This window comes from Myotis brandtii, unplaced genomic scaffold, assembly GCF_000412655.1.
Source record: "Myotis brandtii unplaced genomic scaffold, ASM41265v1 scaffold643, whole genome shotgun sequence".
NCBI classification, from domain to species: Eukaryota; Metazoa; Chordata; class Mammalia; order Chiroptera; family Vespertilionidae; genus Myotis; species Myotis brandtii.
The window spans coordinates 469,114-491,608 of NW_005370478.1; the positions used below are offsets into that span (position 1 = coordinate 469,114).

At 49.2% G+C, this 22,495-nt stretch overlaps 2 protein-coding genes across 4 annotated transcripts in view; one reads left to right on the forward strand and one right to left on the reverse strand.

The window, feature by feature from the left end:
• The window catches only part of SNX27 (sorting nexin family member 27), a 33,678-nt gene extending 19,549 nt beyond the window's left edge, over positions 1-14,129 (forward strand). Inside the window, exons 7-11 of the mRNA XM_005880615.2 lie at positions 746-835; positions 8,295-8,444; positions 8,743-8,871; positions 9,270-9,329; positions 10,415-14,129. Of these exons, the coding sequence (XP_005880677.1) occupies positions 746-835; positions 8,295-8,444; positions 8,743-8,871; positions 9,270-9,329; positions 10,415-10,462 (477 nt within the window). The 3' untranslated portion in view covers positions 10,463-14,129. The remainder of the gene's footprint in view (positions 1-745; positions 836-8,294; positions 8,445-8,742; positions 8,872-9,269; positions 9,330-10,414) is intronic.
• A 3,318-nt stretch (positions 14,130-17,447) lies between these two features.
• CELF3 (CUGBP, Elav-like family member 3) overlaps positions 17,448-22,495 on the reverse strand; it is a 13,955-nt gene continuing 8,907 nt past the window's right edge. The window contains exons 6-13 of one of the 3 annotated variants that reach the window (XM_014528673.1): positions 22,277-22,420; positions 22,000-22,141; positions 21,677-21,826; positions 21,319-21,384; positions 20,951-21,115; positions 20,571-20,714; positions 19,777-19,913; positions 17,448-18,272 (exon numbers count right to left, since the gene is read on the reverse strand). In XM_014528673.1, coding sequence (XP_014384159.1) covers positions 19,786-19,913; positions 20,571-20,714; positions 20,951-21,115; positions 21,319-21,384; positions 21,677-21,826; positions 22,000-22,141; positions 22,277-22,420 — 939 coding nt within the window. In that variant the 3' untranslated portion in view covers positions 17,448-18,272; positions 19,777-19,785. The remainder of the gene's footprint in view (positions 18,273-19,776; positions 19,914-20,570; positions 20,715-20,950; positions 21,116-21,318; positions 21,385-21,676; positions 21,827-21,999; positions 22,142-22,276; positions 22,421-22,495) is intronic. The other 2 variants (XM_014528672.1, XM_005880616.2) reach the window with 2 other exon arrangements.

The window sequence follows — 22,495 nt, forward strand, 5'->3', positions numbered from 1 at the left end:
GTATGACAACATTGTCAGTCTCTCATTTTATTCTCTCCTTAGCTTAATTCATTTGACACTCATATACAAATCAATCTTCCTTTAAAAAATTTTTTTAAATTGCTTATTTTCGCTCCCTACTGTCCTTAAGTCTAAATTCCTGTGCCTGCTTTTTAGGGTCCTTCCTAATCTGTTAACCTATCCCTCCAGTGCATTATCTTTCATTGTCCCTTAACCATATTCCCTTTATTCAGATTAGGCAAATTTGTCTCCTGAATGTATTTAAGCTCAAACCCATCCCTGTTTCCTGACTATAGCTAGTAGATTCTTCTATTCAACGTGGGCCCAACCAAGACTTCCTTGATAACTACAGTTAGCAAGAAGCTCTCATGTTCTGACTGCATGTATCTTACTATCTACACCACACATTTTTGTTGTTTCATTATTACCTTTAATACAGTATTATATGCTATCTTTTAATGTTCTCTAATTGTTGCACATATATATAAATTAACCAGAGTTTAAATCTCTTAACATGAGAAACCAGATTCCTCATGTGCCTAGAACAATCCTTGAATACATACCAGACACTCCATACATGCTGCTTGTTCCAGTAAATACATCCAGGTGGCAGAGTGCACCAGTGATGCGATGGTCCATATGCATAAAAGTTATTCTGAAAATAAATCTGTCTCTATTTCTATTAAGAATGTACTTGATAGTGATTTTTACATTTCTTTCTTTCGTGCCTTTGTTTTGGTGACAGGCTGTCGATGATGTGAAAAAAGGCTACATCAAAGCAGAGGAAAAGTCCTACCAATTACAGAAGCTGTATGAACAAAGGAAAATGGTCATGGTAGGTTTATGTCCCCATAATCTCTTTAGAAAATAACTCCTCTTATCTCTTAAACCTGTTGTTCCAATCTTTTTTGAAAGATGTTGCAACCTGGTCAGTGGCTTAACTAATTTTTAAAAAGGAGGGGGATATAGGCCTTGACATAAAGTCCATGGTGTTCCTCCATTTAGCCCACAAAGAGCTTATTTTGTTATATATAAATACATAACTTTATTATAAATATTAACCAAATGGAATTCTTTTTGATAGAAAAAAATCTAAAACAAAGATGTGCAAAACATTTAATATGATAAAGATAAGATTCCGTAAGAATTGCTATTAGGTTTTTTACATTAGAAATTATTTTTGTTGTGATTTAGCGGTAGCAAAATCATTTGTTTTTATAACTTCAATCTCTGCAGTTGCTTAAACATTTATGCGCAGTAGTGCTTTTGGTTAGTATCATATGCTATAGCTGTACTGGTCAATTCGATGGCTACCATCTTCATGTGGCATTTAAATTTAACTTTATTTAAATTAAATAAAATTTAAAATTCAATTCCTCAGATGCGTTAGCCACGTTTCAAATGTGGAATAGCACATCTGGCTGGTAGCTACTGTATTAGACAGTTCAGATATAGAACATTTTTATTATCATAAAGTTCTGTTCAGAGGGCTGCCTAGAATACTCCTTAAATGTTTTAAAATTAGTTTTAAATTTGTATCTGCCATATATACAAGGATGGAAATTGTCAAAAATAAAATTTGTAATGAACACTTACAAAACTTCCACTCATAGAATTTTAAATTTTTTTTCTTAGCAAATTCATATATAGTTGAAATTTTTCTAATTATAATTTTTCAGGATTTCACACAAGGCAGTAATTGCAATGGTAATGATTCTTATAAATCACTAGAATTTCTCTGTACCTTCTGTGCACTTTTTATGAAGGAATCTTCATCTGGCTAAATTAATTGGGTTGGAATAAGAATATACAAATTAGCCGTGAGGCTTAGCCCATAATCTTATGTCTAGCTGGGATAGTTATTTTCTCACTTATACAATGAAAAGTAAATTGCCAAAGATCAAGAAACTATCTACGAATGTTCTACATACCAATAGACTAAATAGGCAACAAAAAGTATTTTAAATCAAATCTATATTAATTTGTTGAATTTTAATGTTTAAGGGAATTTTAATAAGTGGGAGACAGGATTTTAAAACTCAGCTTCCTGTTCTTTAAAATAATGGCATTGTCTTTTACATATTAATGCATGATTCTTACCAATACCACTGCATCTTTTTGATGAAAAGGGCCAAATACTAAAGGACCATCAACCTCTGCAGTAGTTCTTTGCTTTTTCCAAAGCCAATGGATTTAGAGTAACTTCATAAGGGCCTTTGGTAATACCAGTATAGAATACATATTGGTTTTTTGCACATGTAGTACTACTCCAAACACACTATCATCCATTTACACATTTTACCAGAAGTACTTGTTAAGCACCGAATGTGTGCCAGGCACAGTATGAGGTGCTAGATAAATAGTCTCGTATTGTTCTGTGGCAAAATATAGAAAATCTGAATTTAACAAGCATACTAATCTATTATGAAATCATTTTCAAATTCAAGTTTGTATCTTGTAATCACCCATTAAGAACTGGAATACAGTTGGACCACTGATGTGTTTTCCATGGGTCATTGGAATTGAGTATAAAATATGCTTAAACATTTATGGAATTCTATTGTCTTGAAAACCTAGTACCAACATACAAGTGTATACTAGCCTCATAATACCATAGTCAGATTTTAAAGAAAATCCCACTAAAGTTTGAATTTTATTTAAGTATTAGAGGCCCAGTGCATGAAATTCATGCACTGGTAGGGTCCCTAGCGGCTGCTGACCAGGGCCTCCCTCCCTTCCCCTGGCCGGCCCCACCCCCTGGTTGAACTCCCGGACGACCTCCGTTCGAGGGGACAATTTGCACACTACACTTTTATTATATAGGATAATTTCATGTGTTCAAGTAGTAATGTTCAAAGACATTAACTTAGTGGTCATGGTCAGTACATTGAAACTTCAATTCAGATGGACCCTTCAGAGCCCATAAGTCTTGATACATTATCTATAGCAACTTAGGATGCTTGATAGGCCTTAGAGTAGGTCAGATCACTGTGAGAACCTCAACAATTCAACAGACTTCTCAGTTCTAGTTTCTTTTCTATAAAATGGGATGTTTAGATTGCCAGCTATCAAGTAGAATCTTAAGAAATACTCTAGAGTTCTTGATAGATAAATAAGTCTTGTGTAAGTTTCCTTGTTTTCCAAATACAGAGGACAGCTCTTATCTTTGCCATAGTTTGTAAGATCCAGTGTGATAAAAAATGTTTTTTGTTTTGTTTTCTACTTACAGAGTTAGATTTGGATGGTTGAGAATGTGATGTGCAAGAGAGATTTTATATTTTCTTTTTTTTTTTTACTCTTACACAAACAGCAAACATATGGAACTTAAGATTTTCTTATGTTGGAATAGCCTGATTTTGCCATTGTTGAACTGACAAATAAGAAATTTCTATTAGTGTTTCTCAACATAATTTTTAGTGATTTCACACATGGCAGTAAATGTGAAAGTCAGTGTTTCTCAGCGTGTGGTCCCCAGCTCTGTTTGATGGGACTCACTTGTGAAGCCTGCTCACAGTGCAGGTGTCTGACCCGCCTCCGTTTACTAAGCCAGAATCTCTGTGGATAGGACCTAGGCATTCTGTTAAGATTTTTACAGAAGCACCCTGGTGATTCTGGAACAAGCTGCTTCGGGGGCTTGAGAGAGTTGGCTCCCAAGGTTCCTCTCAAGCACTTATTTCAGTCTTAGCCCTGGTTTGACCCTTGGCAGGTGGTTTGGGAGACAGAGAGTTCTCCGGAATGGACCTTAACCCACTCACCTAAAGTGTTCTGCTCTGTTGAGTACTGAGTCCCTGCTTTAATGTGTCCTATTCCTGTATCGACCTACCTTGCTAAATATTCAACATTCACACATACCCCATGCCATACCTTTCTTTTTCTCTGGTCTAATGTGGGCCACCATCTGAGTGGTATGTGAATCAAGGAAGCTTATTTAGGATACATATTTACTCAAAATTTAATCTGAGAAGAGAATGGACAGGAAAATTTTGTGTTTAAAATAAATCTGTTTGAAAACAAAAATTTACTTTTCTTTTGGAAATTTTGGGTGTATATAAACTTTAAATCTTTCTTCCCTTTATGTTTCGTGCAAGTCCAGGAATGTAGAGATTGCCCACCTACAGTTGAGAAACGCTGCCTGACCCGAGAATCTTGAAAACCTTAAGTTTCCCCAGTGAAACTTTACTAAACTCTGTCGTCTCATTAAGGCCACGGGTGCCCTTAGTTTGCACTCAGGTTATTTTATAACTATGCCATTAGGATTCCCCTGAAGGTCCTTTGTTTTCAAGGACTACATTTCTGAATATGGAGGGACAAGTCCGCTTTTTTTTATTCAAAGGGGATAGAGAGGGCATATCTTAGGCGTCTGGTACTGTTCTGGACACTATGTGTACATTCTCGTTTCCTCCTTATAACAACCAAGCAGAGGAGGGGTGGAGTCTAAGGAAGGAAGATTCTTACCCAAGATCATAAAGCTCGTCAGAAGGAGAGCTAGGATTCGAATCCATGTCTGTCTGGCTCCAAAGCTCGTGTTTTTTCCTACATCAGAGAAAAGCGGGTGGCGGCTGTGTCCTTTATTCCCAGACGGCAGAGGGGAAGCCCGGCTGGAGTAACCTATGCAAAGTCACAAAGCGAGAGCTCAAGATACGCAGAGCTCCACATCGCTTCTGTGTCTTTTCCTAATTTCTCCCTTTGCAGGTTTCTCCCTCTTTAAAAAAATCTGTATGGTAATCCAAATATGGCAGAAATATTTTTTAAATAGGAGTGTTGCCTCTCAAAGAAGAGAACTCTCAGCAAATGTGTTATATGTAAAGCCATTTTTGTTGAAGTACATGAACAGAACTAGTCTCAAGACTGTGACACCTGGCATTTGCAGAATTCTTAAGCATCTTTGAGCAGAATTTGCTGCTTATTGAGCATGCAGAACGCTTCTAATGACTGTAGTAGGAGGAAGGCTGAAGTGAGAGCTGCAGGCCTGGTTGCAGGGAAGTTTTCTTTTTTCTTCTAACATTTTATTGTAGAAATTTTCAAATATATAAAGAAGTTGAAAGAATAGTACATTTAGCCTCCGAACTTAAGAGCCTTCAACTTCCTGCCATTCATGTTTCATCTGTCTCACTTATGTGCTTTCCCCCCTGGAGTTTTTAAAAGTAATTTCCATACATATCATTTCTCAGGGCTTTTTTTTTTTTAAGGTGCAAGACAAAGGAAGTGTTTATTGGATTCTGTACAGAAGAGAAATGCTTAGTTGTCAAAAACTACAAACGGATCCCTGCCTTTGGGTTGGGTGGTGGTATGAAGACAGAACTCCCTCCCAATTAAGCCCAGGGTCAAGTTGCTTATCAACACAGCAAAGAGGCCCGGAAGCGAGCTGTACAAAGTGCAAGAGGGAGCCCCTGCCCCAGGTTCCTCTGCTTGGGGTCACAGGGCATTCTTTTGTTGTTGCTGTTAGTCCTCATTGGAGGACATTTTTCCATTGATTTTTTTTTTTAAATATATCTTTATTGATTTCAGAGAGGAAGGGAGAAAGGGGAGAGAGAAAAATAAATGATGAGAGAGAATCATTGATTGGCTGCCTCCTGCATGCCCCCTACTGGGGATCAAGCCTGCAACCTGGGCATGTGCCCTTGACCAGAATCGAACCTGGGACCCTTCAGTCCACAGGCTGATTAATGCCTGAGCCAAACCAGCTAGGGCTTCCCATTGATTTTTACAGAGAGTGGAAGAAAGAGGGAAAGACAGAGAGAAACATCAATGTGAGAGAAACACATCAATTGGTTGCTTTCTGAATGAGCCCAGACCAGGACCCGGGCTGGGAAGGACCCTGCAACCAAGGTACATGCCCTTGACCGGAATCGAACCTGGGACCATCTTGTCCACAGGCCGACGCTCTATCCACTGAACCAAACCGGCTAGGGCAGCCAAGCGTTCTTGAGAGAGAAAATAGTTGAATCCTCTGGCTAAAGATAACAGAGCCTTTAAAATTATTTTTTAAGCTGTCATTTATTGAATACCTAATTATGCACTAAATATTGTAATGCTTGCAAATAACTGATATAGGCTGTTAGTAAGAAGATGAAACCAAGGCTCCTTGGAGTTTAATCATTTGCGTGAGTTCAGTAGTTGCCCAACAGTTAGGACGTGATGGGGCCAGGATTCAAGCCCAGGCTTTTGACCACCCCTCTGTACTGCTTCCTGTCCCAGTCTTTGCTTCTTATAGCTCCAGGAAAGTTCTCTTCTATGATACTGCCTGTCATATTTCCCAAGTATAATGGCCTGGATTTCTTTCTGCTCATCATGCCAATAGCAAGGCCAAGCAGTATCCATATTTATTACACATCCAGGAAGGATGTGATAAAGAGGGATGGAATAGGGTGGTGGAAGGGGAAGTGGGAGACGAAAAATTATGCAAATGGAGTATTGTGGCACTTCTGAATTGACCCTAACCCTGTGTTCTTGCTACCCTTTTGTAATTTTTCCCCTTGTACTCTGGTCGGTGTGGCTCAGTTGGAGCATCACCATAAACCAGTGGTCGGCAAACTCATTAGTCAACAGAGCCAAATATCAACAGTACAACGTTTGAAATTTCTTTTGAGAGCCAAATTTTTTAAACTTAAACTATAAAGGTAGGTACATTGTTATTAACTTAATTAGGGTACTCCTAAGCTGGCCTTTGCTAAAAACGTCCTCAATCTGAGGGGTTGACCTCAGCGAACATACCCCCACTTCTTCTAATGCCACTTCTTCAAAATAGACTCACCCAGGCCAAAAACCGACTTCTGCGCATGGGCCACGAAATTTCAATCGCACTGTACGTGCGCGCCCACATGTAGTATTTTGTGGAAGAGCCACACTCAAGGGGCCAAAGAGCTGCATGTGGCTCGAGAGCCGCGGTTTGCCGACCACTGCCATAAACCGACAGGTCTCGGGTTCGATTCCTGGTCAGGGCACACACCTAAGTTGTGGGTTCAGTCCTAAAAATTTTATCCTCAGGTGAGGACTAAAAACAATAAATAAAATAATTTTTCCCCTTCCAAGTTGCTGTTATTTTACCTAAGCAGAACTAAATAGAAAGTGGGGGAGGGAGCCTGTGGTGTGCCTTTTCCCTGGGTGCTCTAGTCTTCCTGTCCCTGGTGTCAGTAGCAACTCTTTTAGGTGCCAGTCATTGGTACCAGTCAGAGGTTGCCTAGGATCCTTTTTGTGCCTATGTCTCTTCTCTCTGTAAGGCACAGGGCATCTCTGGTTTTTTCTAATCTCCCCACCCGTCTAACTGAAATTTATTAGGGTGTTATGCCTTCGTCTTCTCTCCAACACTCCACACACATCACCAGTGTTCCCTGTTCTTCCTGTGTGATATGCAAGGCTATTTGCTTGTTTCTCGGGCAGCCCCTGAGAGGAAACCCGGTCAGAGTCCATGAGTCTTTTTTTTTTTTTAAAATCTTTCCCCTATTTCTCTTCTCTTCTCCTTCCCACTTGTCTTCTTTTACTCTCCCCTCTCTTACCTCAAAATAGTGAGTTGAGTGAGAGGCCAGCCTTAATTGTAGAGGAGAAAGGACAAAGAGTTGAGTTAGAGTCAGTAGTTGAGAGACCTCTAGATCAGGCTTATAGCATTATGCCTGTCACTTGATTTGGGTCCAGATGCTTTTTAAGGAGACCGAGGGGATGGTGGGGCCGATTTGGGGACTAGAAGAGAAAAGGTCAGTAACCAAGAAATTAAATCTGGCTTACCCCTTACTGTTACCTGTGGCATGAAAGTCTCAGGCAGTTTAGTCGTCATCACTGAGTTCATTGTAACTTTTGACCGGAGAAGAGTTGGGGAGAAACATTAGCCCCTTTCCTTAATTATAAGGAGAGATTCGATTCCCGTTCCTTAGGTACCGTGAAAATAGAGGGTGGAGTGGCATTGTGAGTTCCCTTCTAGTCCTAGCAGTTTTGGTTAGTGTCTCTTCTGGCTTCGTTTGCACTAATTATAAGGATAGATTCGATTCCCATTCCTTAGGTACCGTGAAAATAGAGGGTCGGAGTGGCATTGTGAGTTCCCTTCTAGTCCCAGCAGTTTTGGTTAGTGTCTCTTCTGGCTTCGTTTGCATATCTTTTTCTAAGTAGAGAAAGGTTGGAGGTTGGAAGTGGCATAAAGGATCATCTTGGAGTCCTGTCCCAATTAGGGATGGGCGTGAGACCAGAGGCAAGGTCTTTGGGTTGTTGGGCGAGAAGTTTCTGTGTTCTTGTGCCCTCTCAGCAGCTCCTCACGGTGGTTGAGTTCCATAGTAACATGCTTTCCCTTCCTTTTTTTTCCCTAGTACCTCAACATGCTAAGAACTTGTGAAGGCTACAATGAAATCATCTTTCCCCACTGTGCCTGTGACTCCAGGAGGAAGGGGCACGTGATCACAGCCATCAGCATTACGCACTTTAAACTTCATGCTTGCACTGAGGAGGGACAGCTGGAGGTGAGAGTTCAGCATGGGGCTGGGGCTAGGAACCCTGGCGATACTTTGACGCTCACTCTCTTGCTGTGTTTTAGTTCTGGTCGTGGAATGATGTCAAAATTGTTTGACTGGGGTATATAAGTACGCACTGGATTCACACTGGTCCCCACCTTCACATGTTACACTGACCTTTATTCTTGTCATCTTTTCCCTGAAGTGATGCAGACATCTCCACTCATCTCTCTTCTGCTGCCCGGTTCAGACCCTTATTAAGCTTCCCCGCATTCTCAGACTCACACTCTTGTTCTCGGTTGTTTAGAACCAGGTAATAGCATTTGAATGGGATGAAATGCAGCGATGGGATACAGATGAAGAAGGAATGGCCTTCTGCTTTGAATATGCACGAGGAGAAAAGAAGCCTCGATGGGTTAAAATCTTCACACCATATGTGAGTGGTAGACGGGGAAGCATGCTTGGGGAGAGAAGATTGGGCTTCAAGTTCTTGAACTAAATGCTTACGTGGAGAGAGCTGCAGAGAGAGCAGTGGGTGTGAGATCCGAACCTGTTTGAATTCTAGAGCCCCGGGTTCTTCCTGTCTTCCCTTGAGGCCCCACTGGGATTGGCAATTTCACATCCCGTTTGACTCACAGTTACCGCTAGGAGGAGCCAGAGAATCGTAGATGAGCCAGGCCTGGGTTTATGGGTTTGTGGGGCTTGTCAGGGTTTTTCTCTCGGCTGAGAAAGTTTGGAAGGTTGGGTGGCTCAGGGCAGAAGTTCAAAGGCATGGATGGCCCTGTGGTACCTGGTCCTGCAACGTCAGTGAATGTTGCTATGTTCTTTTTTCAGTTCAACTACATGCACGAATGCTTCGAGAGGGTGTTCTGTGAGCTCAAGTGGAGAAAAGAGGTAATTCTAAACAAACTTGAATTGATTATTTCATCTTTGTTTGTTTAAAATGTATAAGCCTAGGGCCACATAACCTGGGCCCCTTACCTCCATCTCCATCTTTCTGGGACTGTTGGTTAGGCTGACGACCCCATGTGAGCCAGGATACTCTTCCAGAGAGGGTTAGCTTTTGGATGCTGAACAGACGGTGTGAAAAGCCCTGCTTCTTCCTTTGTCTAGATCAGGGGTGGGGAACGTCCGGCCCATGGGCTGTATATGGCCCGAAAAATGATTTGGTCTGGCCCTGCCAAGTCATTAAGGGGTGAGTTAATTAAATGTTTGACCACATATAGCAGGCTAATTTTTAAGTTGATAATTTTATATGGCCTGTGAATGATGTTATAAATATCCAAATGGCCCTTGGCAGAAGAAAGGTTCCCCACCCCTGGTCTAGAGGCTGGCCATTGGCTGCAGGCTATCTCGTCTCTCATGACTTCATGGATCCTCCTCTGCCTGTTTTTATCAAAGTACCCTCCATGCTGCTCCTGACCCAGACGGGCAGCTGTCCTCGGTTTTAGCCGCCCTGTCCCGGCTGACCACGAATGCGCGTGTGTGTGTGTGTGGGCAGGTCTTTGCCCTGCTTTACTGCTGTCTGGGTGCCAGTGCAGGAACAGAATTAGGAAGAGTCTGAATAATTAGCTACTTAGTCTCAAAGAAAATGTTTCCGAGGTTCAGCAGTAGCGTCAGGAACACGAAAATGTATATTCTTGGTATAGTAGAAAGCACACTGGTCTTTGGGCACCAGGTCTGGATTCTCTCCTGGCTTTTTTCCTCTATGATTTTGGGCAAATCAGTCTCCCTAGAGTCCAGTTTTCTCATTTTCTCTCATGTGTAAAACGGGAAGGCTGAGCCAGATAATTAATAGCCAAGGTCCCTTCCAGCTCTAAAAGGCTGTGATTCTAGATGGGAAGTTATAGTGGGAAGAGGCCCATCCGATCGAGTCATCCAGTCGTGCATTTTCTGATTCCGTTTGAACGGTTGTCTCCAGATGGGAGGGGATGTCGACATCGAAGGCTTCCCAATAACTCTCCTTTCTTCTCTTTCAGAACATTTTCCAGATGGCGCGGTCACAGCAGAGGGATGTGGCCACCTAGCCTTCCCTCACCCCCTCCCTTCTCTTCACCTCCATCCTCTTATCCCCTTCGTCTCCCATGTCAGACAGAGTAACCATTAACACAAAGGAAGAGGAAAAGGAAAAAAGTCATTATATTCAAAAGCCCTAAGCTAAATAATAATAATCCTTCTGAATTTCATGTCTCTGGAATTGAGCCGGTAGAAAACAACAGATGGGTCAGCACCAGGAGTCACCTGAGTTAAGATAGGAACAGGAATGAGCCCAACCAACTCGCCGAAGGTGTCTTTGTCCTTTCACTGGGCCTCGCACCAACAGACTCTCCTTGTACTATATTTTTAAGACTGGAACTATGAACTCCATCCATTTGCACTGTTCATACATATATATGTATGTATGTAAAAATTATATATACACAGATTAGCTGCACGTATATACATATATATATTTCTTTTTAAATTTCATATTGATGGCAGTACCTTTTTTAGCTTGTGTTTTTACACACCTTTCACTAGAATTCATGACTTCTCTCTTGCTCTCTTTCTTTTGAAACAAACTTTAAAAAGGAAAAAAAAATTTACAGGGAAAATACCTCTCCTCATGAAGGACTCGAAACGTTTACAACCTGCTTGGGTTCCCCCCCTTTTTTGTTTGGAGTGAGGATTCTGGCTCGTGTGTGACTGTAGAGTCTGAGGAGCAAGGAGCATGGTTTCTTTTTCTTCCAAGAAGCTGTTGGGGAGACGTGAGGGGTGTTCCTAAAGGGCAGCAGGCTGCGGTCTGCAGGGGCGTCTGCAGACTGGGTGTGGTCTCTTATTCCAAGACATCTTTCCTGGCCCATCTCCGACTCCCCCACTCATGGCTTTCTAGCCACATTCCACATCTTCCTGCTTCCCCAGGGTCCCTGTGTGCTCTCCCTCAACTGGTCTCAAATGGGAGGGGGAGCTCAGGAAGTTAATGCCACGGGAACCTGAAACACTTCCTGGTGGTAATTTCCCTGCTTTTCTGAAGCAGAGGTAGGACTAGGGGCCAGAGTTAACGTTGATACCTTTCGGCACAAAGATTGGACGGAGGTAGGGGAAAGGAAGGCAGAGATGCCCAATGTACATAAGCTTTTCCCTACTCGACTTGTGACCAGTAACCACCCATAGCTATTACGTTCTCTGTGACTTCCTGAAACGGCTGTGGGAGGGATCTACAGTGTCCCCAGGCCTTGGGGAAACGGGGAATGGGTCAGTGGTCTGTGTGAACCAAACCGCATCCATCCAAGCCAGCCCAGGACCCAGGGAGGAGCAGTGGGAATATGGTTTAATTGAAAGGAGACTGAAGGAAAACCTTTCTGTCCCTTAAAGATCTCATCTGACCTTGCAGGTGGACCTTTTGAGATCTAAGAGCTACACCCCAGGATGGGGGCCAGGGCTGACGGGAGCAGGGCAACATGGTCGGCCCTCGGGCTCTGTCTTCAGATAATGGCACTGGGAGCTCTAAGTCAGGCTCGGGTGCAATGGAAACACATCTTTGAACCTTTTCCTTTCCCTTCTCCACCTTCTAAACGAAAACCGCCCTAGGGTGGCATCTTTTGCTTTGTCTAACTGGGAGGCAACCATAGTTGGTTGTAGTCAACTCCCCTGAGCAGTGTTGGGGTGCTTTGAAGTTTCTTTTTTTATAACTTGTTTTTGCAGATCATTGTGAATCCTCTTTCACTCTGTTATCCTGGCAGCTGTTGGCCCCAGGGGAGCATAGGATCATACGGGTGGCCTATCTTCTCTCCCCTGCTCCACACCCAGGTGGAATCAGAGTGCAAAACATGTGAATGCTGAGTGTTGAAAGTTGCAGAGGGTGATCCCTGATTTGAAGGCTTTGTCACGGGATTAACTTCTTTTGGCTGCAATGAATTTAATAATGAGCCAAAGGACCCTGGAAAGAAGATGCGTTGATTTTCCACTCCTAGATGCTAAAGAGGCTTTTGACACCAGCTTTGTTCAAACTACAAAAAATCGCAGCCGTTTGCCCCTGTCCCCTCATCGTGGGCTAGGAATGAACAAATCCAGGAGGCCCCGTGGCAGCCCCTTAGGGTGGACAGATGCTGCTCTGTCCCCTTTCCGGCATATTCACTTGGTGCTTTGGAGAGTGGGTGAAGACCCCTCAGGTTGGCGGTCTGTTGGCAGACTCTGTAGGAACAGCCCCTGCTTGAGGCTGTAGCACTGACCACCCAGCTGCCGTGTGGTGGGGGAGCCCCGGGGACAGGGGAAGCGCCTTCTCTTCACCCCCAGCAGGCCGCCTGCAGTGGGGCCAGGGGCTGGCAGTGGAGCTCCAGGGGATCCAGCTCTTGTTTGCATGAAGCAGTGTTAGTGTGACACTCCTTTCCCCTTCTCTGCGTTCCTTTCTCTAATCCCTGCTCCCTTTCTTGGTCCTGGGTTCTGCCCAGGGAGGCTTCCTTTGCAGTTTGTCTCTGGGAAATGGAAGGGCTCCCCTTCCCCCTGCCTTGCCCCAGCGGAGCCAGCAGGATGTTCCTGGTCTCCTGTCGTCCGCCCCTCCACACTCAGTTTCTATCTTCTTTGGTAAAAGCTCCGCTTTTTTCCTGATCGGGAGAAAGTGCAGGCCCCGTGAAGCCTGTCCCCACAGAAAGGTTCCCTGGGGCCAAGCTTGGGGCTCTGCTCTTTATCTTCCTGCTCTTTATCTTCTGCCCTCCCCTTGCCCTAGGCCTGAGCTCAGCACAGGTGAGTGCTCAGAGCAACTCATAGGCCTGGAGGGAGCTCTCGGGGAGGAATGAGAGAAGCGTTCAGCATCCCCATGCCTGGCCCATCTGGTTTCATCCTTTAGTTACCCAGGCCAGTAGCTTTGGGTTGTCCCCTCTTGTAGCTCCTAGCCCAATGCTTGGAGCAACAGTATAGGGCATTGGCAGGAGGTGGACCTCTCTCTCACCTCAGAATTTGCCAACTCATGGGTCTGGCTCCTAGGAGGCAGTTTTCTTAAAAGGGACTGCATCCTGGTTGGTCTGAAGTCCCCAGACCTGGAGGGACTGCTGTGCCCTCCCGTCTCTCCAGTGTGCGCTGGTGGACTGATGCCGCAGGAGGGCCCGTCTGTGCTGTTGGACTCCCAGCATGCACCAGATCCATGTGTCACGTTAGCCTCCTTTTGGAGGGAGGCTGGTGTGGTTGAATTCTGAGAGAGGAGAGGCGACGGGTGTGCTCAGCACCTCATCGTCCAGTCCCACCTCCTGTCTCCCTCTCCTAAACCCAAGCACATCATGCCGGGCCTCACTCACCAGGACAACATCAGCTCCCTCAGCAATAATCTCAGGTGTGTGGGAAGCTTAGGGCTCGGGGAGATCGGAGTGGACGAGGGGAGTGATACGGGGCGAGGCACGCGGCCAGCTGCTAAAGTCGACACCAGTTTTATGTCATGCTCCCTTTTTAAGCCAGTGAGCTGGGCTTCAGTTTTCCCCAGGCCATGCACACTTTTAATTTATTTGAGAGAAACTCTAATTGTATTTTCACTGCAGTATCTTGTATTTTTTATTTGTGATTTAAGAAATGTGAAGAGAAAATACACAGACACATAATGGCTAGCAGTGTTTCTTTCATTCCTGGTTCTAGAGCTAACCACTCTAAAATTGTTTGGTAATGTCACTTAGTGTAATTAATTGTAACATATTCTTTTAAATAAATTGATTTATTGATGAAACTATTCTTTGGTTTCCTAGGTTACAAATCCTTTGGGTTGTGTGGGAAGCAGTGTAGAGGGACCTTTGAGATTTGGGTTAGAATGGTCAGCCTGGAAACGGGAAGGAACATTTAACCAGTTATCCCAAGTAACGAGTGATCTTTTGAAGGCAGGTGATGGGGGAGGAGGGGGAGAAGCTGGGAGGCCTCTGGTCTAACCTTGTGTTCAGTGGCTCCTTTGAAGATTCCTTCTCCCTCAGACTACAGCTGATTGTGCCAGCCTGCACAAAACCCACGTTGGCTCACAGGGCTCCCCCCTCGACCTTATGCAGATAGATCCTGGCAGGATCCTTGGGACACATCTTAGTCCCCAATCCCCAGCAACATGTATAGACTGTCATTTTCCTATTTTATGTATATCCTAGAGGCCCGGTGCACGGATTTGTGCACTGGTGGGGTCCCTCAGCCTGGTCTGTGCCCTCTTCGCAATCTGGACGTAGTAGTGTGCAAAGTGGCAGGTGGCTGGGGAGGAGCCCAGGCCAGGCGCCACGCTGTAGCGCTGCTGCGAGATAGGAGAGGCTCACGCTGCCGCAGCTGCGTTTGCCAGCCATGAGCCCAGTGTCTGATGCCTGTCAGTCAGCTGAGTGGCGCTCCCGCTGTGGGAGTGCACTGACCCCCAGGGGGCCGCTCCTGCGTTGAGCATCTACCCCCTGGTGGTCAGTGCACATCATAGTGACCGGTCATTCGTTTGCTTAGGCTTTTATATATATAGGTATGTTTTTTGTTTTTGTTTTTTAATTAATAAATCTTTGTTGTTCAGATTATTACAGATGTTCCTCTTTTTTTCCCCCATAGCTCCCCTCCACCTGGTTCCCACCCCACCCCATGCCCTTACCCCCTGCCACTGTCCTCATCCATAGGTGTAAGATTTTTGTTCAATCTCTTCCCGCACCCCCCACACCCCTTCCCCCCAAGAATTGACAGTTCACTCCCTTTCTATGCCCCCGCTTCTATTATATTCACCAGTTTATTCTGACTTAATTTTTAGATTCACTTGTTGATAGGTATTTATTTGTTGTTAGGTATGTTTTTTTAATTGATTTTTTTTAGAGAGAGGGGGAAGGAAAAGGGAGAGAGGTAGAAACATCTATGAGAGAGAAACATCAACCGGCCATCTCCTGCACACTTCCCATTGGGGATCGAACTCGCAACCTGGGCATGTGCCCTAACTGGGAATTGAACTGTGACCTCTTGGTTCATGGGTTCATGGGTTGATGCTCCACCACTGAGCCAAAACTCTAAAACTATAGGTGGGGAAATGGGAATTCTCGAAGGAATTATCCAGACTCCCTCACCACCCTATCACCTGTAGTCCCCCTGAGTGAGGACATTTTTCTAGATGTCTTTTCGTTTCTATTCCTGGAAGGCGTCTCCTGATCCCTGCTATTAACCTGTCAACTCCACTCTTCTGCCTCGAGAAGTTCTTTTCCTTCCCTCTTCTCTATGTTGCCATTGACGTTAGAGCAGCACCTCGATTATTTGAGAAGAAACTGGTGCTAAGTTTCATTTTGCTTGGTCTGAAGTGAGGTGATGCTGTTGTCACCCTATTTGTCCTCTGTCCCATTTTATTACTGAAGCTAACAGAACCATCCCTGCTGTACACCCTCCCTGCTCTGTTTGAAACCAGCGTGCCTGAAAAATCCGCTGGTGCAAGGAACAAGTCAGGAGCCTCTTTTCTGTCTCAGATGGCCGCCTACGTTTTGCTGTCAAAGGACCTAGAGAATTCCTGCCCAAAAGTCGTTTGTTTCCTCCAGAAGACTCCTCTGTGCTTCCTTCATCCCCATCATTCATCCTTGATTATCCACTGCTTCTCTGGAGAAAGTCTGGCTGCAGCCTTGCCAGGAGGGGCACAGCTCGGAGCAGGGGCAGCAATCAATGCAGGCATTCCTCAGTGTGTGTGTCGGGTGGGCCCTGAGACCCGGAGGGGGCCAGGAGAGAGGACACTTCCCCCCCCTTGTTATATGCCAGCCCCGCGGCCCGAACCCCAGCCAGTAAATCCCTCTGGGAGAAGCCCTTTGGGCTAAAAGCCCTTCCGTCTTTCTGTCCTGACCCAGAAACTGTTGCCAAGTCACAGAGACAGCTGAGGGGGAAATTCATAATGTCAGTAGCAGCTCCTGCTGTCCTCACACACACCTCTTCCCGTCTCTGAACGAACACACACACACACACACCCTCTATTTAATTAAGTGATCGGTGCCGGGTGCCTGGGTAAGAATCTGACTGGGTTCTCTTCCTTCTGAGTCAGGCCCCATCCCTGATCTCTCCGAGCCAGGAGACCTGCCCTCCTGAATCTGTAGCACGTCACATGGTGCTGCTCTTGAACACGTCTTAGCGCGGGGCAGTTTCTAAGAGGAGGCCAACGTATGGGCTGAGGTGCAGTGGGTGGTGGGAGTTACTCCTCTCACAGAACAGCTGTGGCCCGAGGCCAGGTGGTAGCCAGGTGGTGGTGGGAAGGTGAGCACGTTTATAAGCAGGAACAGGAGGAGGGTGGGTGGTAAGAAGATGCCTAGAAGCAAACGGCCCCAGACAACCTGTGTGAGCGCCTGGCCCAGCCCCAGGGCAGTCACAGGGAGTCCAGGAGCCCAGAGATTTCCGGCTCAGACAGTCCTCCGCCTGCTCCCGGGAGCCTTTGTCCCCGGTCAAAGCCCAGGTGGCTGACCTGTGAGAGGAGCATCATGGGCTTGGGGGTCTGACACCTGGTTTCAACGCCCGCAGCTCCATGGCTCTGGGCAGCTGATTACCCTCCAAAGCCTCCATTTTCCTGTGTGTAACATTACTTCCTGCCTCACAGGGATGATGGGAGGTTAAGTGAGGAAATACACATTCAGAGTAAATGCTTTGTAATGGTGGTGGCACAGCTGGCTCCCGGGTCCCCGCTGGCCAGTGCAGGGCAGGTTGGAAGTCCTTGCCTTTGGAGGGACCAGGCAGGGTACAGGAGGGGCCTGCTGACCTTTCTCCCCTCGGCGCCCGCCCCGCAGAGCACTGCAGAGTTAAGCCCCACAGAGAAGGGTGAGGGCGTGGGTCATGGGCTGGAGGCCTGGGCACCAGGCAAAGGCGTGGGCGGCCCTTTCTGAGAGCCCCCCTCCCCCAAACCTCGCTTTCCTCCTCCCAGCGTGCACCAGCCCCTGCCCTCAGCCTTCCAGGACTCTTATTTGATGCTTTTAATATTTTTTCTTTATTTAGACAGAAAAGACGAACTCTTTAAAAGTAAAATGCAATAAATAAATAAGTTAAGCATAGAGAAATGTCTGAAACTGACGCCCTGGTCTCCCCGTACCACTCCCACCCCCACCCCCACTTCTTTCCCCTAAAACCTCTTCCTAAAGAAAATGACCAGGTAATAAACCCCTTTACCCCTCCCCACACCCCTCCTCCCTAATACCCAATGACCCCCAAAGCAAAGGGAGAAATCAAGAGAGAAGAAATCCAAGGGGAACATTGTCTAAACTCCCCGAAGAGAGATGGCAGCGTCCGGGCCGGGCCGGCTGGGTAACGCACACACGGCTGGTGGTGGTATTTACATGGAGGGACCAGCAGAGACTGTAAACATTTTTAGGGGCTCGGGGAGGTTTTTTCCTCGTGAAAGGAGGAGGGTCTCTGTGGCTGACTGGCAGAGAGGCAGCCCTCAGGGCTCCCCCACACCCTCCTTAGAGGGGGCCCTTAGGGAGGCAGTGAGTTTTAGGGCTGGGAGCCCAGGGTTTAGGGGTGTCCTACCTCTAGCTCAGGGTGGCACGGAGCAAGAACCAGCTTCTGAGAAACCCCTGATGTGGGGAAGAGGCTGGGGCGGGCGAGTGGGGAGCATGTGGGAGCCCCGCGGCCCTCCCGCTGCTCAGATAGAACAGGCCCCTGGTGGGGACGCGGGTGTGAAAGCTGGGCGCAGGAGGCCTGGCACAGGAGCCCCGCAGAAGGCAGGTACCCCAAGCCTTCAGGCCTGTCTCTTGCTCCCTCACAAAGGCCAAAAGGGCACCTGGGAGGAAACAGGCCCTTGCGGAGAGGCGGCTGGCAGGAGTGGGTGTGTCCTGTGCCCCCAGAGCCCAATCGAGGCCCAGAGATGTGCGGAGGGGGCTGGGGCCAGGCAGGCGTGAGCCCCTTCCTGTGGAGCCTCCAGACCTGTGAAGGAAGGAAACATGGTGAAGCCACAGGGAAGAAGGCCGACCCAGGTCACAGCTGGGGGGAAGAGGGGGGGGGCGAGGAGGGAGGTGGCGGCTGGAGTGGCTGAGGAGGGCATGTCAGCAGAAAGGCCTCAGTCCAAACTGAACCATCCGGCCCCCCAGCCTTTGGACAAGGGGCAGGGATGGAGGAGGTGGGAGGGAGGGAGGTAGATGATACAAGAAACCAAAGATATTAGGAAGGAAATATTCAAACAGCCCGTGAGAAAAGGAAGATCGGAAGATACAGACAGGGACCAGAGGGAGAGGCAAGGAGACAGACAGCAGACAGGCAGGCAGAGAACTCGGAGGAAGAGGAGCAGGTGCGGTGTTGGGACAGACACCTGAGGAGAGAGCAGAGGGCAAAGGGGAGGGCAGAGCAGGCGGGGGAGCCCAGGGCCCCCAGTGCTCTCATTCCTTTCGGGAAGGAACGAAGGAAGCCAGGAAGAAATGCACAGAACACAGACCACAGTCACCAACCACTGTCAACCAAGCACGTCCCGCGAGCTGCCCCGGCCCTGACCCTGGGCTGGGGGCGCTTCCCTCCGCGGCCCCCTCCCCAAATAACAAACAATCGGCTCCAAAGACAACACGCTCGTTCCATGCAACTTACAGGGGCCCGGAGCAGGGGTCCGGGGATGGGGGCTTCGGCCGACAATGGACACGGGCCCTGGGCTGGGGGCCCCCAGGGTGGGGGGAGTTAAGCAGCCAGGATTGGGGGGAAAGGGGGAGAAACAGAAAATGTGGGTATTGTCCTTGGGTTGTATTTTTTCGGGGGTTTGGTCCAAAGGAGGTTAAACAATATAAAAGTAACATAAGCTCACAGCTCTAGGCCGTGAGATTGGGGGTGGAGGGCTATGGGGTGGAGGGGCCCCTTCAGGGAAATTCACAGGAGTCCAGCATTGCAGCCTCCGCCACCTGAACCACAGCTGCTCCCAGGAGGCCTGAGGCTGGGACGCCCCCCAGTCTGTTCTGTGCACTCTCCACTGTCCCATGGGTCCACGGCCACATAGAAAATCACCTGGAGTCCAGGGCACCGGGACCCCATGTCCCGCTCCTCAGAATCGATATTCCAGCAGCCAGTGAGTCTACAACCCTCCTCAAACCCTGCTCCCACAATTCCACTCCAACCCAAAGGAAAACCAGAGACACACACAGACACATGGACACAGCAGACAAAGGAGACCAGATATTAGGGAAGACCTGGGGAGTGCACACAGATATATAGGCTTTGCGCTCTCTCGGGTCACTGTGTGTGTGTGTGTGTGTGTGTGTGTGTGTGTGTGTGTGTGTGTGTGTGTTGGGGGGTGAGACTTGGATGATTGAAAAACAACCAGAGGCAGAGCATCCCTGAGGCCGTGGGGGAGGGGGGGGCCGTCTGAGGGAGGACCTGGTGCAGTGTGTGCCCAGAACACAGACCACAGTCCCCAGCTGTGGAGAAGTCACAGGACAGGAACAGGACCCACCTGGGGCCCTCAGTAGGGCCGGTTGGCATCCTTAGGCCGCTTTAGCTGGACTTTGAGGCGCTTCATGCCAATCTGGAAACCGTTCATGGCCTGGATGGCAGCCTGGGCGCTGGCCGGATTGTCGAAACTCACAAAGCCTGCGGTGAGAGGGGCATAAGGCCGGCCCAGCCCACCCCTCCCTCCTGTGCACGTCCGTTTCCCAGCACCACCCTGCTGCCTGCAGGCCCCTTAAATGCCCAGAAAAGTGCCCGGCACACAGCAGGCAGGCAGGCTCCTCGATGGACCGTTGAGAGAGTGCAGCAGCCCAGCCACTCACACTGGGACCTTCTTCCCAGCATTCTCTGAGGGGGAGCCCCTTCCTTGGCCTCCCCCCCGCCCCGAAAACACCGCTTCCAGACCCTAAAGGACTTCCGAAGCAGGAGGACAAGCACGTTGGCTTTCTCCCCTGAGCCTTGCAGGCAGAGGCCTGAAGGCAACTAACCCGACTCCCTAAGCCTTCCTTTCGGAAACCAGACATCCCCTTTCGGAGCCTCCGGACCGCATGGAGCGCGGGTTTACCGGGTCGTAAGGGAAAAGGGGACCCTGGTTTTCTGGAGAAGAGACAGGCCTGGGCAGCAGCTGGGAGGGGTGTCCGCTGTGCAAAAAATGGTGGGGGTTTTGACTCTCGGACAAACTGGATTCCAAATACTGGGCCCACGGCAACTATAAGTGCTTCAAGTGGATCAGGCCTTGTCCTCTTTTGGAATTTAGCAAAAATGTGCCATAATTTATCTTTCAGCTCATCATATTCTTACCAAAACACTTGCTCTGATTGGTGGCCCGGTCAACAAAGACTTTGGCTGAGATGACATGGCCGAAGGGGATGAACATCTGGAGGATCTCTGAGTCCGTGAACTCCTGGGGCAAGTGGTAGATGAAGATGTTGCAGCCGTCAGGGCCTGGGTGGCAACAGACAGGAAGAGCTTGGTGCCTGGGGGACAGACTCGGGAGCAAAGGCCGGGGAGAGCAGGTCCTGGGAGGACCCTCAGTTCTGGCCGGCAACAGGGGCCAGGGTGCCAGCCACCTCTCCCCACCCACAGGCCAGAGCTGGGCTTGGACTAGGCACGAGGGAGTCCAAGCCCTCGACAAGGGCACCCCATCCCCAAGGCTGTCAGCTGGGCCGCCCAGGCCGCACCTTCCCGCTGCTGCTGTTGCTGCTGTTGCTGCTGCTGCTGCTGCTGTTGTTGCTGCTGCTGCTGCTGCTGCTGCTGCTGGGGCGGAGGCGGGGGCTGCTGGGCGACCAGGGCAGGAGGCTGCGGGAACGCAGGCGCAACCAGGCTGTAGGCTGCTGGGTAGGCTGCTGGGTGGGGAGACAGAGAGCTCCTGGGGCTCCTGAGATGCCCTGGCCCCGGCCTCCCCGCCAGCCCTGTCTCCCTGCCCCTGGCCCAGGCAAAGGAGTTGGCAGGGCTGAGAGGTGTCAGAGAAGGAGCTGCCCCAGACCCAGCTCCTGGGCCTCTTTCCGCCCTTCATCCCTCCCATCTGGGCCAGGCCTGGCGGGCTCACCTGTGTAGTGCTGCATCCCCGCGTAGGCCTGCTGCAGGGGGTCCACGGGGGCCGCGGGGCTCTGGGCTGGAGAGAGCAGAGCAGAGGCCGGCAGGTGGGGACCCGAGCCTCAGCCGGGCTCGGGTACGAAAGGAGAGGGTCGGCATGCACGGGCTCCCCTGACATTAGCAAGACTTGAGTCTGACTGGCTGTGCAACCCTGGACAAGTCCCTTTGCCTCTCTGTGCCTCAGTTCCCTGGCTCCCCTGCCCAGGGTGACAGAGCAGGAGGCCTTCTAACCCCAGGTATGTCACAGCTGCCGGCGGGGAGGGGTGGCTGGAGGGCGGCTGGGAGAGGGGTGGGCAGCAGAGACCCCCCACCTGGGTAGGGGTGAACCCCGTTGGGATACAGAGCATCAGGGGCAGGCTGCCCGGTGGGCTGGGTGGGCACCGGGCTGTAGCCGTTGACGCCCAGGGCGGCGGGGATGGCTGAGACAGGCGTGGCAGCGATGGCAGGAGGGGTGCTGGTTCCTGGGAGGAGAAAGTGACAAAGACAGAGCAGAGGAGCCGACACACACAGATGCAGAGAACCAGTCAGCAAGTCCGCGGGCAGAGGGAGGGCACAGGCTGCTCTCTGACCCAGCCACCCCCCGGGCTCCCCTGCCCTGCCCCATTCCCCCAGCCCAGCCCTGCCTGGACCTTACCTGAGGACGGGGTGATGGGGGTGGCGATGAGGCCATTGGCATTGATGGCGGCCATGTGTTGCATCTGCACGGCAGCCATGGTGGCCATGGGGCTGAGGTAGGCACTGTGAGCCGCCACCAGGGCCGCCTGCTGCTGCATCAGCTGGGGGCAGGGAGGAGAGGAGCGTGGGCCCAGGCCCTGCCTGGCTCCCTGCCCAACCCCGGGCCTGGGCACTGGGAGGGTGGGGGCAGGACACAGGAGGAGAGGGGACGGGCCGGCGCCAGGGGCTGTGCTCACGGCCTGGGTGTAGGCGCTGTAGGCTCCAAACTGGAGGGCGATGGGGCTGAACATGCCCAGCTGGGTGGCCACCTGCTGCATTCGGCGGAGACCTCGCTCCTTCTCCGTGTCAGCAAACTTCACCACCAGGCTGGACGAGGCACCCTGGGCGCGGGCCCCACATGCGGTCAGGGGGGCAGAGGCGGTCTCTCCCCGAGCCCTCGGACCCGGGCCCAGGCC